The sequence below is a fragment of the Pseudopipra pipra genome, unplaced genomic scaffold (genome assembly GCF_036250125.1).
Source record: "Pseudopipra pipra isolate bDixPip1 unplaced genomic scaffold, bDixPip1.hap1 HAP1_SCAFFOLD_113, whole genome shotgun sequence".
In the NCBI taxonomy this organism is placed as follows: Eukaryota; Metazoa; Chordata; class Aves; order Passeriformes; family Pipridae; genus Pseudopipra; species Pseudopipra pipra.
In genome coordinates, this window is record NW_026990592.1 from 1 (window position 1) to 17095 (window position 17095).

Genomic DNA, 17095 nt, shown 5'->3' on the forward strand with positions numbered 1-17095 from the left:
TCTGGTTTATACTGGTTTCTGACCTTGATGGAGATGATGAAGTGCCCCCAACCCCCTTAACTGGTCCTTACTGGTGCTCAGAGCCCCATTCCCCATTCCAGTGACCCGGACTGGTCCATACCAGTCCGTATTGGTCTATACTGGTCTATACTGGTCTATACTGGTCTATACTGGTTTGTACTGGTTTCTGACCTTGATGGAGATGATGAAGTGCCCCCAACCCCCTGAACTGGTCCTTACTGGGGCTCAGAGCCCCGTTACTGGTCCCACTGCCCCATTCCCCATTCCAATGACCTATACTGGTCTATACTGGTCTATACTGGTCTATACTGGTCTATACTGGTTTGTACTGGTTTCTGACCTTGATGGAGATGCTGAAGTGCCCCCAACCCCCTGAACTGGTCCTTACTGGGGCTCAGAGCCCCATTCCCCATTCCAGTCACCCGGACTGGTCTATACTGACCCATACTGGTCTATACTGGTCTGTACTGGTTTATACTGGTCTATACTGGTTTGTACTGGTTCCTGACCTTGATGGAGATGATGAAGTGCCCCCAACCCCCTGAACTGGTCCTTACTGGTCCCACCACCCCATTCCCCATTTTACTGGTCCATACCTGTCTATACTGACCCATACTGATCCATACTGGTCTATACTGGTCTATACTGGTCTGTACTGGTCTGACCTTGATGGAGATGCTGAAGTGCCCCCAACCCCCTGAACTGGTCCTTACTGGTTCTCAGAGCCCCATTCCCCATTCCAGTGACCCGGACTGGTCCATACCAGTCCATATTGGTCTATACTGGTCTATACTGGTCCATACTGGTCTATACTGGTCTATACTGGTTTATACTGGTTTCTGACCTTGATGGAGATGCTGAAGTGCCCCCAACCCCCTGAACTGGTCCTTACTGGTGCTCAGAGCCCCATTCCCCATTCCACTAACCCATACTGGTCTATACTGACCCATACTGGTCCATACTGCCCCAAACTGGTCTATACTGGTTTATACTGGTTTATACTGGTCTATACTGGTCTGACCTTGATGGAGATGCTGAAGTGCCCCCAACCCCCTTAACTGGTCCTTACTGGGGCTCAGAGCCCCGTTACTGGTCCCACTGCCCCATTCCCCATTCCAGTGACGTATACTGGTCTATACTGGTCTGTACTGGTCCATACTGGTCTATACTGGTTTGTACTGGTTTCTGACCTTGATGGAGATGATGAAGTGCCCCCAACCCCCTGAACTGGTCCTTACTGGTCCCTCTGCCCCATTCCCCATTCCAGTGACCTATACTGCCCCAAACTGGTCTATACTGGTCCATACTGGTCCAAACTGGTCTGTACTGGTCTATACTGGTTCATACTGGTTCCTGACCTTGATGGAGATGATGAAGTGCCCCCCGCAGCGCAGGAAGTGATGGGCGTTCAGGGCCACGATCCGGGTCTGGTCGGGCTGGGCCACGTCGGCGAAGATCACGTCCACCATCCCTGGGGGGGAATTTTGGGGTCAGTTCGGGGGGTTTTGGGACATTTCGGGGGGTTTGGGGCGTTTCGGGGGGTTTTGGGTCATTTTGGGGTGTTTGGGGTCATTTTGGGTCGTTTTGGGTCATTTTGGGGTGTTTTGGAAGATTTGGGTCATTTTGGGGTGTTTTGGGGTCATTTCGGGGTGTTTTGGGTCATTTTGGGGTGTTTTGGGTCATTTTGGGTCATTTTGGGGTGTTTTGGGGGATTTGGGTAATTTTGGGGGATTTGGGTAATTTTGGGGTTTTTGGGGTCATTTTGGGGTGTTTTGGGTCATTTTGGGGTATTTTGGGGGATTTGGGTAATTTTGGGGGATTTGGGGTCATTTTGGGGTGTTTTGGGTCGTTTTGGGGTGTTTTGGGGTCATTTTGGGGGATTTTGGTAATTTTGGGGTTTTTGGGGTCATTTTGGGTCGTTTTGGGTCATTTTGGGGTGTTTTGGGTAATTTTGGGGTATTTGGGGTCATTTTGGGGTGTTTTGGGTCGTTTTGGGGTATTTTGGGGTGTTTTGGGTCATTTTGGGGTATTTTGGGGGATTTGGGGTGTTTTGGGGGATTTGGGGTCATTTTGGGGTGTTTTGGGGGATTTGGGAAATTTTGGGGTATTTGGGGTCATTTTGGGTCATTTTGGGGTGTTTTGGGTCATTTTGGAGTATTTTGGGGGATTTGGGAAATTTTGGGGTATTTGGGGATTATTTTGGGGTATTTTGGGGGATTTGGGAAATTTTGGGGTTTTTGGGGTCATTTTGGGTCGTTTTGGGTCATTTTGGGGTGTTTTGGGTCATTTTAGGGTGTTTTGGGTCATTTTGGGTCATTTTGGGGTATTTGGGTAATTTTGGGGGATTTGGGTAATTTTTGGGTGTTTTGGGTCATTTTGGGTCGTTTTGGGTCATTTTGGGGTATTTTGGGGGATTTGGGTAATTTTGGGGTTCTTGGGGTCATTTTGGGGTGTTTTGGGTCATTTTGGGGTGTTTTGGGACATTTTGGGTCATTTTGGGGTATTTTGGGGGATTTGGGAAATTTTGGGGTATTTGGGGGTTATTTTGGGGTATTTTGGGGGATTTGGGAAATTTTGGGGTTTTTGGGGTCATTTTGGGTCGTTTTGGGTCATTTTGGGGTGTTTTGGGTCATTTTGGAGTATTTTGGGGGATTTGGGTAATTTTGGGGGATTTGGGGTAATTTTGGGGGATTTGGGGTCATTTTGGGGTATTTTGGGTCATTTTGGGGTGTTTTGGGTAATTTTGGGTCATTTTGGGGTATTTTGGGGGATTTGGGTAATTTTGGGGTGTTTTGGGTCATTTTGGGGTATTTTGGGGGATTTTGGTAATTTTGGGGGATTTTGGGGTGTTTTGGGTCATTTTGGGGTGTTTTGCAGGGTTTGGGTCATTTTGGGGTATTTGGGGTTTATTTGGGGTTATTTTGGGGTATTTTGGGGTATTTGGGGTATTTGGGGTTTATTTTGGGGGCTTTGGGGTGTTTTTAGGTGTTTTGGGGTATTTTGAGAGGTTTGGGGTGTTTTGGGGTATTTTGGGGTATTTTGGGTCATTTTGGGGTATTTTGGGTCAGTTTGGGGTATTTTGGGTCAGTTTGGGGTATTTTATTTTGGGGCGTTTTTGGGTCATTTTGGGGTCATTTCAGGTTATTTTGGGGTCATTTTTTCGGGTGATTTTTGGGGTATTTGGGGGTGATTTTTGAGGTAATTTCGGGCGATTTTGGGTCCGTTGGACTGACCAATGAGCATCCTGTCCCTGTGGGGGTGCCGGGGGGCTCTAGGGGGTTATTTTGGGGTCATTTCAAGTAATTTTGGGGTCATTTCTGTGTTATTTTTTAAGGTGATTTTCGGGTGATTTTTAGGGGGATTTTGGGGTGATTTTTGGGGTAATTTCGGGCGATTTTGGGTCCGTGGGACTGATCAATGAGCATCCTGTACTTCTGGGGGTGCCGGGGCTCTGGGGGGTTATTTTGGGGCATTTTTGGGTCATTTTGGGGTCATTTTGGGGTCATTTTGGGGTTATTTTTCCGGGTGATTTTTGGGGTATTTGGGGGTGATTTTTGGGGTGATTTCGGGCGATTTTGGGTCCGTGGGACTGACCAATGAGCATCCTGTACTTGTGGGGGTGTGGGGGTTCTGGGGGGTTATTTTGGGGCGTTTTTGGGTCATTTCTTTGTTATTTTTTCAGGTGATTTTCGGGTGACTTTTGGGCGATTTGGGGGTGATTTTTGGGGTGATTTCGGGCGATTTTGGGTCCGCGGGACTGACCAATGAGCATCCTGTACTTGTGGGGGTGCCGGGGCTCCGGGGGGTTATTTTGGGGCATTTTTGGGTCATTTTGGGGTCATTTCTCTGTTATTTTTTCAGGTGATTTTTGGGTGATTTTTGGGGTATTTGGGGGTGATTTTTGGGGTAATTTCAGGCGATTTTGGGTCCGTTGGACTGACCAATGAGCATCCTGTACTTGTGTGGGTGCCGGGGCTCTGGGGGTTTATTTTGGGTCATTTTTGGGTCATTTTGGGGTCATTTTTTCAGGTGATTTTTGGGTGATTTTTGGGCGATTCTGGGGTGATTTTTGGGGTAATTTCGGGCGATTTTGGGTCCGTGGGACTGACCAATGAGCATCCTGTACTTGTGGGGGTGCCGGGCGTCCTCGATGACGGGAACCACGTTGGTCCTTTTCTTGGCCACGTTGAGCAGGTCCCGCCCCGAGCGGTGCGAGAACTCCACCGCGTAGACCACGCCCTCCTGGGGGGGACACGCCCACTCAGGACACGCCCACTTGGGTCTGACACACCCCCTTGGGTCAGACACGCCCACCCAGGTCAGGCACGCCCACCCACTGACCACGCCCTCCTGCGGGGGGACACGCCCACTCAGGACACGCCCACCTGGGCCAGGCACGCCCACCCACAGACCACGCCCTCCTGGGGGGACACGCCCACTCAGGACACGCCCACTTGGGTCAGACACACCCACCCGGGTCAGACACGCCCACTCTTGTCAGACACGCCCACCCACATAGACCACGCCCTCCTAAAGGGGGACACGCCCACTCAGGTCAGACACGCCCACTCTTGTCAGACACGCCCACCCACAGACCACGCCCTCCTAAAGGGACACGCCCACCCGGGTCAGACATGCCCACTTAGGTGAGACACACCCACCTGGGTCAGACACGCCCACCCACAGACCACGCCCTCCTAGAAGGGAACACGCCCACTCAGGTCAGACACACCCACTCTTGTCAGACACGCCCACCACAGGCCACGCCCTCCTAAAGGACACACCCACTCAGATCAGGCACACCCACTCTTGTCAGACACGCCTACTCTTGTCAGACACGCCCACCCACATAGACCACGCCCTCCTAAAGGGGGACACGCCCACTCAGGTCAGACACGCCCACACAAGTGACTCACCTGGGACAGGTAACCCCCTTCCCAGGTGAGCCCAGGTGTGTCCAACCTGTCCCAGGTGTGTCCCAGGTGTGCCCAGGTGTGTCCCAGCTATCCCCAGGTGTCCCCAAATACCCCCAGCTGCCCCCAGGTGTGCCCAGGTGTGTCCCAGGTGTCCCCAGGTGCCCCAGGTGTGTCCCAGGTGCCCCCAGCTGCCCCCAGGTGTGCCCCCAGGTGCCCCTCACCTGCCCCACGATGTCGGAGACGTGGCTGACGGTGGTGCCCGAGGCGGCGCCCAGGTGTGCCCCAGGTGTGTCCCAGGTGTCCCCAGCTGCCCCCAGCTGCCCCCAGGTGTGCCCAGGTGTGTCCCAGGTGTCCCCAGGTGTCCCCAGGTGTGCCCAGGTGCCCCAGCTGTCCCCAGGTGTGTCCCAACTGCCCCCAGGTGTGCCCAGGTGTGCCCAGGTGTGCCCAGGTGTGTCCCAGGTGTGCCCAGCTGCCCCCAGGTGTCCCCAGGTGTGTCCCAGCGGCCCCCAGTTGCCCCCAGGTGCCCCCAGCTGCCCCCAGGTGTGCTCACCTGCCCCACGATGTCGGAGATGTGACTGACGGTGGTGCCCGAGGCGGCGCCCAGGTGTGTCCCAACTGCCCCCAGGTGTGTCCCAACTGCCCCCAGGTGTGTCCCAACTGCCCCCAGGTGTCCCCAGGTGTGCCCAGGTGTCCCCAGGTGTGCCCAGCTGCCCCCAGGTGTGTCCCAGGTGTGCCCAGGTGTCCCCAGGTGTGCCCAGGTGTGCCCCCAGCTGCCCCCAGGTGTCCCCAGCTGCCCCCAGGTGTGCCCAGGTGTGTCCCAGGTGTGCCCAGGTGTATCTCAACTGTACCCAGGTGTGCCCAGATGCCCCCAGGTGTCCCCAGGTGTGCCCAGGTGTCCCAACTGTCCCCAGGTGTCCCAGGTATGCCCAGGTGTCCCTAGGTGCTCCCAGGTGTCCCCAGGTGTGCCCCAGGTGTGCCCAGGTGCCCTCACCTGCCCCACGATGTCGGAGACGTGGCTGACGGTGGTGCCCGAGGCGGCGCCCAGGTGTGCCCAGGTGTGCCCAGGTGTGTCCCAGCTGCCCCCAGCTGCCCCCAGGTGTGCCCAGGTGTGCCCAGGTGTATCCCCAGGTGTGCTCACCTGGCCCACGATGTCGGAGACGTGGCTGACGGTGGTGCCCGAGGCGGCGCCCAGGTAGAGCACCTTGGCCCCGGGCCGGATGTGGATGCGGTCGATGCCCCCCAAGATGGCGGCCGCCAGCTTGGACCAGAAGGGGTTCCACGCCCGGTACTCGATGGAGGTGTCGCCCTCCTGGAACCAGTATGGACCAGTAAGGACCAGTACAGACCAGTACGGACCAGTATGGACCAGTACAAACCAGTACGGACCAGTACAGACCAACACGGACCAGTATGGACCAGTAAGGGCCAGTATGGACCAGTAAGGGCCAGTACGGACCGGAATGGACTGGTAAGGACCAGTACGGACCAGTATGGAGCAATATGGACCAGTATGGACTGGTAAGGACCAGTACGGACCAGTATGGACCAGTACAAACCAGTACGGACCAGTACGGACCAGTATGGACCAGTACAGACCAGTATGGACTGGTTAGGACCAGTACGGACCAGTATGGACCAGTACAGACCAGTAAGGACCAGTAACGGCCAGTACGGACCAGTATAGACCAGTACGGACCAGTACGGAGCAGTACGGACCAGTAAGGACCAGTATGGACCAGTACGGACCAGTACAAACCAGTACGGACCAGTAAGGACCAGTACGGACCAGCATGGACCAGTACGGACCAGTATGGACTGGTAAGGACCAGTACGGACCAGTATGGACCAGTACGGACCAGTACGGACCAGTACGGACCAGTACGGACCAGTACGGACCAGTAAGGGCCAGTACAAACCAGTACGGACCAGTAAGGACCAGTACGGACCAGTACGGACCAGTATGGACCAGTACAGACCAGCATGGACCAGTATGGACGAGTAAGGACCAGTAAGGGCCAGTACGGACCAGTATGGACTGGTAAGGACCAGTACGGACCAGTATGGACCAGTACAAACCAGTACGGACCAGTACGGACCAGTACGGACCAGTATGGACCAGTACGGACCAGTATGGACCAGTACAAACCAGTACGGACCAGTACAGACCAGTAAGGACCAGTAAGGACCAGTACGGACCAGTACGGACCATAATACACCAATAGAAACCAGTCCCTCCCAATCCCCTCCCAGTCCCTCCCAGTCCCTCCCAGTCCCCTCCCAGTCCCTCCCAGTCCCTCCCAGTCCCCTCCCAGTCCCTCCCAATCCCCTCCCAATCCCCTCCCAGTCCCTCCCAGTCCCTCCCAGTCCCCTCCCAGTCCCTCCCAGTATCATCCCAGTCCCTCCCAGTCCCTCCCAATCCCCTCCCAGTCCCTCCCAATCCCCTCCCAGTCCCTCCCAGTCCCTCCCAATCCCCTCCCAGTCCCTCCCAGTCCCCTCCCAGTCCCTCCCAGTCCCTCCCAGTCCCTCCCAGTGCTCCCAGTACCTCCACACTGATCCGTTTCTCCCCGTACACCGACTCCCCCGGGACGAGGTTCCGGGTCACCAGCGCGTCCTCCCGGCCCCGGCAGATGAACACACCTGGGGGACACGCCCAGTTCAGCCCAGTCCATCCCAGTCCATCCCAGTTCCTCCCAGCCCATCCCAACCCATCCCAGTTCTTCCCAGTCCCTCCCAGTCCCTCCCAGCCCATCCCAGTCCCTCCCAGTTCATCCCAGTCCCTCCCAGACCCTCCCAGTTCATCCCAGTCCATCCCAGTCCCTCCCAGTTCCTCCCAGTTCATCCCAGTTAACCCCAGTCCCTCCCAGCCCATCCCAGTCCCTCCCAGTTCATCCCAGTTCATCCCAGTCCCTCCCAGTTCATCCCAGTCCATCCCAGTTCATCCCAGTCCCTCCCAGTGCTCCCAGTCACCCCCAATCCCCTCCCAGTCCCTCCCACCTGCACACCTGGGGGGACACGCCCATTGCACACCTGGGACCCTCCCAGTCCCTCCCAGTTCCTCCCAGTCCCTCCTCATGGCACTGACCTCATAAAGACCAGATATGTCATAATGGTGCAGGCATCAACATCACACTGACCTCATAAACCCCAGACATGTCATAATGGTGCAGGCCTCAACATCACACTCACCTCATAAAGCCCAGACATGTCATAATGGTGCAGGCCTCATCATCACAATGACCTCATAAAGCCCAGACATGTCATAATGGTGCAGGCCTCATCGTCACAGTCACCTGATAAAGCCCAGACAACTCATATTTGTGCAGGTCTCATCATCACACTGACCTCAAAAAGCCCGACATGTCATAATGGTGCAGGCCTCCTCATGGCACTGACCTCATAAAGTCCAGATATGTCATAATGGTGCAGGTCTCATCATCACACTGACCTCATAAACCCAGACATGTCATAATGGTGCAGGCCTCCTCATGGCACTGACCTCATAAAGCCCAGACATGTCATAATGGTGTAGGCCTCATCATCACAGTCACCTCATAAAGCCCAGAAAACTCATATTTGTGCAGGTCTCATCATCACAGTGACCTCAAAAAGCCCAGACACGTCATAATGGTGCAGGCCTCATCATCCCACTGACCTCATAAAGACCAGACATGTCATAATTGTTCAGGCCTCCACTTGGCACTGACCTCATAAAGTCCAGATATGTCCAAATGGTGCAGGTCTCATCATCACACTGACCTCATAAACCCAGACATGTCATAATGGTGCAGGCCTCTTCATGACACTGACCTCATAAAGTCCAGACATGTCATAAGGGTGCAGGCCTCATCACCACGCTGACGTCATAAAGCCCAGACCTGTCATAATGGTGCAGGCCTCCTCATGGCACTGACCTCATAAAGCCCAGACATGTCATAATGGCCCAGGCCTCCTCATGGCACTGACCTCATAAACCCCAGACATGTCATAATGGTGCAGGTCTCATCATCACACTGACCTCAAAAAGCCCGGACATGTCATAATGGTGCAGGCCTCATCATCACACTGACCTCATAACGCCCAGACATGTCATAATGGTGCAGGCCTCATCATCACACTGACCTCATAAAGCCCAGACATGTCATAATGGTGCAGGCCTCCTCATGGCACTGACCTCATAAAGCCCAGACATATCATAATTCTGCTGGCCTCATCATCACACTGGCCTCATAAACCCAGACATGTCATAATGGTACAGGCCTCCTCATGGCACTGACCTCATAAAGCCCAGACATGTCATAATGGTGTAGGCCTCATCATCACAGTCACCTCATAAAGCCCAGAAAACTCATATTTGTGCAGGTCTCATCATCACAGTGACCTCAAAAAGCCCAGACACGTCATAATGGTGCAGGTCTCATCATGGCACTGACCTCGTAAAGTCCAGACATGTCATAATGGTGCAGGCCTCCTCATGGCACTGACCTCATAAAGCCCAGACATATCATAATTCTGCTGGCCTCATCATCACACTGACCTCATAAAGCCCAGGCATGTCATAATGGTGCAGGCCTCCTCAGGGCACAGACCTCATAAAGCCCAGACATGTCATAATGGAGCAGGCCTCATCATCACAGTCACCTCATAAAGCCCAGACAAGTCATAATGATGCAAGCCCCATCATCACACTGACCTCATAACGCTCAGACACGTCATAATGGTGCAGGCCTCCTCATCACACTGACCTCATAAAGCCCAGTCACCTCAAAATGGTGAAGGCCTCCTCATGGCACTGACCTCATAAAGCCCAGACATGTCATAATGGTGCAGGCCTCATCATCACACTGACCACAAAAAGCCCAGACATGTCATAATGGCCCAGGTCTCGTCATGGCACTGACCTCATAAAGCCCTGACACTTCATAATGGTGCAGACCTCATCATGACACTGACTTCATAAAGCCTAGACATGTCATAATGCTGCAGGCCGCATCATCACAGTGACCTCATAAAGCCCAGACATGTCATAATGGTGCAGGCCTCCTCATGGCACTGACCTCATAAAGCCCAGACATAACATAATTGTGCTGGCCTCATCATCACACTGACCTCATAAAGCCCGGACATGTCATAATGGTGCAGGCCTCCTCATGGCACAGACCTCATAAAGCCCAGACACGTCATAATGGGGCAGTCCTCATCATCACAGTCACCTCATAAAGCGCAGACATGTCATAATGATGCAAGTCTCATCATCACACTGACCTCATTACGCCCAGACACGTCATAATGGTGCAGGCCTCCTCATCACACTGACCTCATAAAGCCCAGTCACCTCATAATGGTGAAGGCCTCCTCATGGCACTGACCTCATAAAGCCCAGACATGTCATAATGGTGCAGGCCTCAACATCACACTGACCTCATAAAGCCCAGACATGTCATAATGGTGCAGGCCTCATCGTCACAGTCACCTGATAAAGCCCAGACAACTCATATTTGTGCAGGTCTCATCATCACACTGACCTCAAAAAGCCCGACATGTCATAATGGTGCATGTCTCATCATGGCACTGACCTCATAAAGTCCAGACATGTCATAAGGGTGCAGGCCTCATCACCACATTGACGTCATAAAGCCCAGACATGTCATAATGGTGCAGGCCTCCTCATGGCACTGACCTCATAAAGCCCAGACTTGTCATAATGGCCCAGGACTCCTCATGGCACTGACCTCATAAACCCCAGACATGTCATAATGGTGCAAGCCTCGTCATGGCACTGACCTCATAAAGCCCTGACATGTCATAATGGTGCAGGTCTCTGTTGCGGACGACGGGAAAGTATCACACGATCACAGTATTGATCATGACTAATCCAACTTTATTGCTGTAAGCTCCATGCTTATAAAGGTTAATAATTAGGTTCATTAATATTCCAAATACAAGCTCATCATTGGCTCCTAATTACCTAAGTTATATTTGCGCAAATGCTGCCTCTTTCTCATGGCTATAGTTACTTTATTTACTATTTGCTACTTTCTCTACCTTTCCCATCTTGTTGCTCTAATTTTTCTATCACGTATGCATTTTCTTAAACAATACAGCTTCACAGCAGACAATGCAGCCTTGCAGTCTCTTAAACAAAGCAGTTTCACACACACACTGATCAGTGACCTTCTAATAGTTTTCTTGCTTTAGCGTGAGACCAGCGGTATAGAATCTTTAATGTGTCCTCTCTCTACCAACCAGGTTTCTGCAATATCTTCCACAGGTCTCATCATCACACTGGCCTCATAAAGCCCAGACATGTCATAATGGTGCAGGCCTCATCATCACACTGACCTCATAACGCCCAGACATGTCATAATGGTGCAGGCCTCATCATCACAGTGACCTGATAATGCCCAGATATGTCATAATGGTTCAGGCCTTTTCATGGCACTGACCTCATAAAGCCCAGACATGTCATAATACTGCAGGCCTCATCATCACAGTGACCTCATGAAGCCCAGACATGTCATAATGGTGCAGACCTCATCATCACACTGGCCTCATAAAACCCAGGCATGTCATAATTGTGCAGGCCTACTCATGGCACAGACCTCATAAAGCCCAGACATGTCATAATGGGGCAGTCCTCATCATCACAGTCACCTCATAAAGCCCAGACATGTCATAATGATGCAAGCCTCATCATCACACTGACCTCATAACGCCCAGACACGTCATAATGGTGCAGGCCTCCACATCACCCTGACCTCATAAAGCCCCGTCACCTCACAATGGTGCAGGCCTCCTCATCACACTGACCTCATAAAGCCCAGACATGTCATAAGGGTGCAGGCCTCATCATCACAGTCACCTGATGAAGCCCAGACAACTCATATTTGTGCAGGTCTCATCATCCCACTGACCTCAAAAAGCGCAGACATGTCATAATGGTGCATGTCTCATCATGGCACTGACCTCGTAAAGTCCAGATATGTCATAATGGTGCAGGTCTCATCATCACACTGACCTCATAAACCCAGACATGTCATAATGGTGCAGGCCTCCTCATGGCACTGACCTCATAAAGCCCAGACATGTCATAATGGTGTAGGCCTCATCATCACAGTCACCTCATAAAGCCCAGAAAACTCATATTTGTGCAGGTCTCACCATCACAGTGACCTCATAAAGCCCAGACATGTCATAATGGTGCAGGTCTCATCGTCACAGTCACCTGATAAAGCCCAGACAACTCATATTTGTGCAGGTCTCATCATCACACTGACCTCAAAAAGCCCAGACATGTCATAATGGTGCAGGTCTCATCATGGCACTGACCTCGTAAAGTCCAGATATGTCATAATGGTGCAGGTCTCATCATCACACTGACCTCATAAACCCAGACATGTCATAATGGTGCAGGCCTCCTCATGGCACTGACCTCATAAAGCCCAGACATGTCATAATGTTGCAGGTCTCCTCATGGCACTGACCTCATAAAGCCCAGACATGTCATAATGGCCCAGGCCTCCTCATGGCACTGACCTCATAAACCCCAGACATGCCATAATGGTGCAAGCCTCGTCATGGCACTGACCTCATAAAGCCCTGACACTTCATAATGGTGCAGGCCCCATCATCACACTGACCTCATAACGCCCAGACATGTCATAATGGTGCAGGCCTCATCATCACACTGACCTCATAAAGCCCAGACATGTAATAATGGTGCAGGCCTCATCGTCATAGTCACCTGATAAAGCCCAGACAACTCATATTTTTGCAGGTCTCATCATCACACTGACCTCAAAAAGCCCAGACATGTCATAATGGTGCAGGCCTCCTCATGGCACTGACCTCATAAAGTCCAGACATGTCATAATGGTGCAGGCCTCATCACCACACTGACGTCATAAAGCCCAGGCATGTCATAATGGTGTAGGCCTCATCCTCACAGTCACCTCATAAAGCCCAGACAACTCATATTTGTGCAGGTCTCATCATCACAGTGACCTCAAAAAGCCCAGAGACGTCATAATGATGCAGGTCGCATCGTGGCACTGACCTCGTAAAGCCCAGACATGTCATAATGGTGCAGGCCTCATCATCCCACTGACCTCATAAAGCCCAGACATGTCATAATGGTTCAGGCCTCCACTTGGCACTGACCTCATCAAGCCCAGACGTGTCATAATGGTGCTGGCCTCATCATCACACTGACCTCATAAAGCCCAGACATGTCATAATGGTGCAGGTCTCCTCATGGCACTGACCTCATAAAGCCCAGACATGTCATAATGGTTCAGGCCTCCACTTGGCACTGACCTCATAAAGCCCAGACATGTCATAATGGTGCAGGCCTCCTCATGGCACTGACCTCATAAAGCCCAGACATGTCATAATGGTGCAGGCCTCATCATCACACTGACCTCATAAAGCCCAGTCACCTCATAATGGTGCAGGTCTCATCATCACACTGACCACAAAAAGCCCAGACATGTCATAATGGCCCAGGCCTCGTCATGGCACAGACCTCATAAAGCCCTGACACTTCAAAATGGTGCAGACCTCATCATGACACTGACTTCATAAAGCCTAGACATGTCATAATACTGCAGGCCGCATCATCACAGTGACCTCATAAAGCCCAGACATGTCATAATGGTGCAGGCCTCCTCATGGCACTGACCTCATAAAGCCCAGACATAACATAATTGTGCTGGCCTCATCATCTCACTGACCTCATAAAGCCCTGACATGTCATAATGGTGCAGGTCTCATCATCACACTGACCTCATAAAGCCCAGACATGTCATAATGGCCCAGGCCTCGTCATGGCACAGACCTCATAAAGCCCTGACACTTCAAAATGGTGCAGACCTCATCATGACACTGACTTCATAAAGCCTAGACATGTCATAATGCTGCAGGCCGCATCATCACACTGACCTCATAACGCCCAGACACGTCATAATGGTGCAGGCCTCCTCATGGCACTGACCTCATAAAGCCCAGATATAACATAATTGTGCTGGCCTCGTCATGGCACTGACCTCATAAAGCCCTGACATGTCATAATGGTGCAGGACTCCTCATCACACTGACCTCATAACGCCCAGACATGTCATAATGGTGCAGGCCTCATCATCACACTGACCTCATAAAGCCCAGACATGTCATAATGGTGCAGGCCTCATCATCACAATGACCTCCTAAAGCCCAGACATGTCATAACGGTGCAGGCCTCCTCATGGTACTGACCTCATAAAGCCCAGACATGTCATAATACTGAAGGCCTCATCATCAAAGTCACCTCACTAAGCCCAGACATGTCATAATGGTGCAGGCCTCATCATCACACTGACATCATAATGCCCGGACATGTCATAATGATGCAAGCCTCATAATCACACTGAACTCATAACGCACAGACACCTGGTCAGTGTGATGATGAGGCCTGCACCATTATGAGGTGTCTGGGCTTTATAAGGTGAGTGTGATGTTGAGTCCTGCACCATTATGACATGTCTGGGCTTTATGAGGTCAGTGCCAAGAGGAGGCCTTCACCATTATGAGGTGACTGGGCTTTATGAGGTCAGTGTGATGAGGAGGCCTGCACCATTATGACGTGTCTGGGCGTAATGAGGTCAGTGTGATGATGAGGCTTGCATCATTATGACATGTCTGCGCTTTATGAGGTGACTGTGATGATGAGGACTGCCCCATTATGACATGTCTGGGCTTTATGAGGTCTGTGCCCTGAGGAGGCCTGCACCATTATGACATGCCTGGTCTTTATGAGGTCAGTGTGATGATGATGCCAGCACAATTATGTTATGTCTGGGCTTTATGAGGTCAGTGCCATGAGGAGACCTGCACCATTATGACGTGTCTGAGCGTTATGAGGTCAGTGTGATGATGACGCCTGCACCATTATGATGTGTCTGGGCTTTATGAGGTCAGTGCCATGAGGAGGCCTGAACCAATATGACATGTCTGGGCTTTATGAGGTCACTGCGATGATGCGGCCTGCAGCATTATGACATGTCTAGGCTTTATGAAGTCAGGGTCATGAGGAGATCTGCACCATTATGAAGTGTCAGGGCTTTATGAGGTCAGTGCCATGACGAGGCCTGGGCCATTATGACATGTCTGGGCTTTTTGTGGTCAGTGTGATGATGAGGCCTGAACCATTATGACATGTCTGGGCTTTATGAGGTCAGCGTGATGATGAGGTCTGCACCATTATGACATGTCTGGGCTTTATGAGGTCAGTGCCATGAGGAGGCCTGCACCATTATGACATGTCTGGGCTTTATGAGGTCACTGTGATGATGAGGCCTGCAGTATTATGACATGTCTGGGCTTTATGAGGTCAGTGCCATGAAAAGGCCTGAACCATTATGACATATCTCGGCATTATCAGGTCACTGTGATGATGAGGCCTGCACCATTATGACATGTCTGGACTTTATGAGGTCAGTGTGATGATGAGGCCTGCACCATTATGACATGTCTGGGCTTTATGAGGCCAGTGTGATGATGAGACCTGTGGAAGATATTGCAGAAACCTGGTTGGTAGAGAGAGGACACATTAAAGATTCTATACCGCTGGTCTCACGCTAAAGCAAGAAAACTATTAGAAGGTCACTGATCAGTGTGTTTGTGAAACTGCTTTGTTTAAGAAACTGCAAGGCTGCATTGTCTACTGTGAAGCTGTATTGTTTAAGAAACTGCATACGTGATAGAAAAATTAGAGCAACAAGATGGGAAAGGTAGAGAAAGTAGCAAATAGTAAATAAAGTAACTATAGCCATGAGAAAGAGGCAGCATTTGCGCAAATATAACTTAGGTAATTAGGAGCCAATGATGAGCTTGTATTTGGAATATTAATGAGCCTAATTATTAACCTTTATAAGCATGGAGCTTACAGCAATAAAGTTGGATTAGTCATGATCAATACTGTGATCGTGTGATACTTTCCCATCGTCCGCAACAGAGACCTGCACCATTATGACATGTCAGGGCTTTATGAGGTCAGTGCCATGACGAGGCTTGCACCATTATGACATGTCTGGGCTTTATGAGGTCAGTGCCATGAGGAGGCCTGCACCATTATGACATGTCTGGGCTTTATGACGTCAATGTGGTGATGAGGCCTGCACCCTTATGACATGTCTGGACTTTATGAGGTCAGTGCCATGAGGAGGCCTGCACCATTATGACATGTCGGGCTTTTTGAGGTCAGTGTGATGATGAGACCTGCACAAATATGAGTTGTCTGGGCTTTATCAGGTGACTGTGACGATGAGGCCTGCACCATTATGACATGTCTGGGCTTTATGAGGTCAGTGTGATGTTGAGGCCTGCACCATTATGACATGTCTGGGCTTTATGAGGTCAGTGCCATGAGGAGGCCTTCACCATTATGAGGTGACTGGGCTTTATGAGGTCAGTGCCATGACGAGGCCTGGGCCATTATGACATGTCTGGGCTTTTTGTGGTCAGTGTGATGATGAGGCCTGCACCATTATGACATGTCTGGGCTTTATGAGGTCAGTGCCATGAGGAGGCCTGAACCATTATGACATGTCTGGGCTTTATGAGGTCAGTGTGATGAGGAGGCCTGCACCATTATGACATGTCTGGGCTTTATGAGGTCAGTGCCATGAGGAGGTCTGCACCATTCTGACATGTCTGGGCTTTATGAGGTCAGTGTGATGATGATGCCTGCACCATTATGACATATCTGGTCTTTATGAGGTCAGTGCCATGAGGAGGCCTGCATTGTTATGACATGTCTGGGCTTTATGAGGTCAGTGCCAAGTGGAGGCCTGAACCATTATGACATGTCTGGTCTTTATGAGGTCAGTGGGATGATGAGGCCTGCACCATTATGACATGTCTGGGCTTTACGAGGTCAGTGCCATGAGGAGGCCTTCACCATTTTGAGGTGACTGGGCTTTATGAGGTCAGTGTGATGAGGAGGCCTGCACCATTATGACGTGTCTGGGCGTTATGAGGTCAGTGTGATGATGAGGCTTGCATCATTATGACTTGTCTGGGCTTTATGAGGTGACTGTGATGATGAGGCCTGCTCCATTATGACATGTCTGGGCTTTATGAGGTCTGTGCCCTGAGGAGGCCTGCACCATTATGACATGCCTGGG

General features: G+C 51.4%; 1 protein-coding gene across 1 annotated transcript; it reads right to left on the reverse strand.

The window, feature by feature from the left end:
- Positions 1–886: 886 nt before the first annotated feature.
- On the reverse strand, positions 887–7957 carry LOC135407966 (rRNA 2'-O-methyltransferase fibrillarin-like). Its single transcript, XM_064643369.1, has 6 exons — positions 7932–7957; positions 7480–7624; positions 6076–6246; positions 4131–4263; positions 1380–1492; positions 887–1042 (listed from the first exon to the last, which is right to left on the reverse strand). The coding sequence occupies exons 1-6, from the start codon at positions 7955–7957 to the stop codon at positions 1028–1030; spliced, it is 603 nt and encodes a 200-aa protein (XP_064499439.1). The 3' UTR covers positions 887–1027.
- Positions 7958–17095: the final 9138 nt, after the last annotated feature.

Coding starts and splice junctions, on each gene's coding strand:
- LOC135407966 (XM_064643369.1), bottom strand. CDS start 7,957: ATGGGCGTGTCCCCCCAGGTGTGCAG. Junction 6,247..7,479: donor AGAAACGGATCAGTGTGGAG/GTACTGGGAGCA, acceptor TACTGGTTCCAG/GAGGGCGACACCTCCATCGA. Junction 4,264..6,075: donor TCTCCGACATCGTGGGCCAG/GTGAGCACACCT, acceptor TGTCCCCCCCAG/GAGGGCGTGGTCTACGCGGT.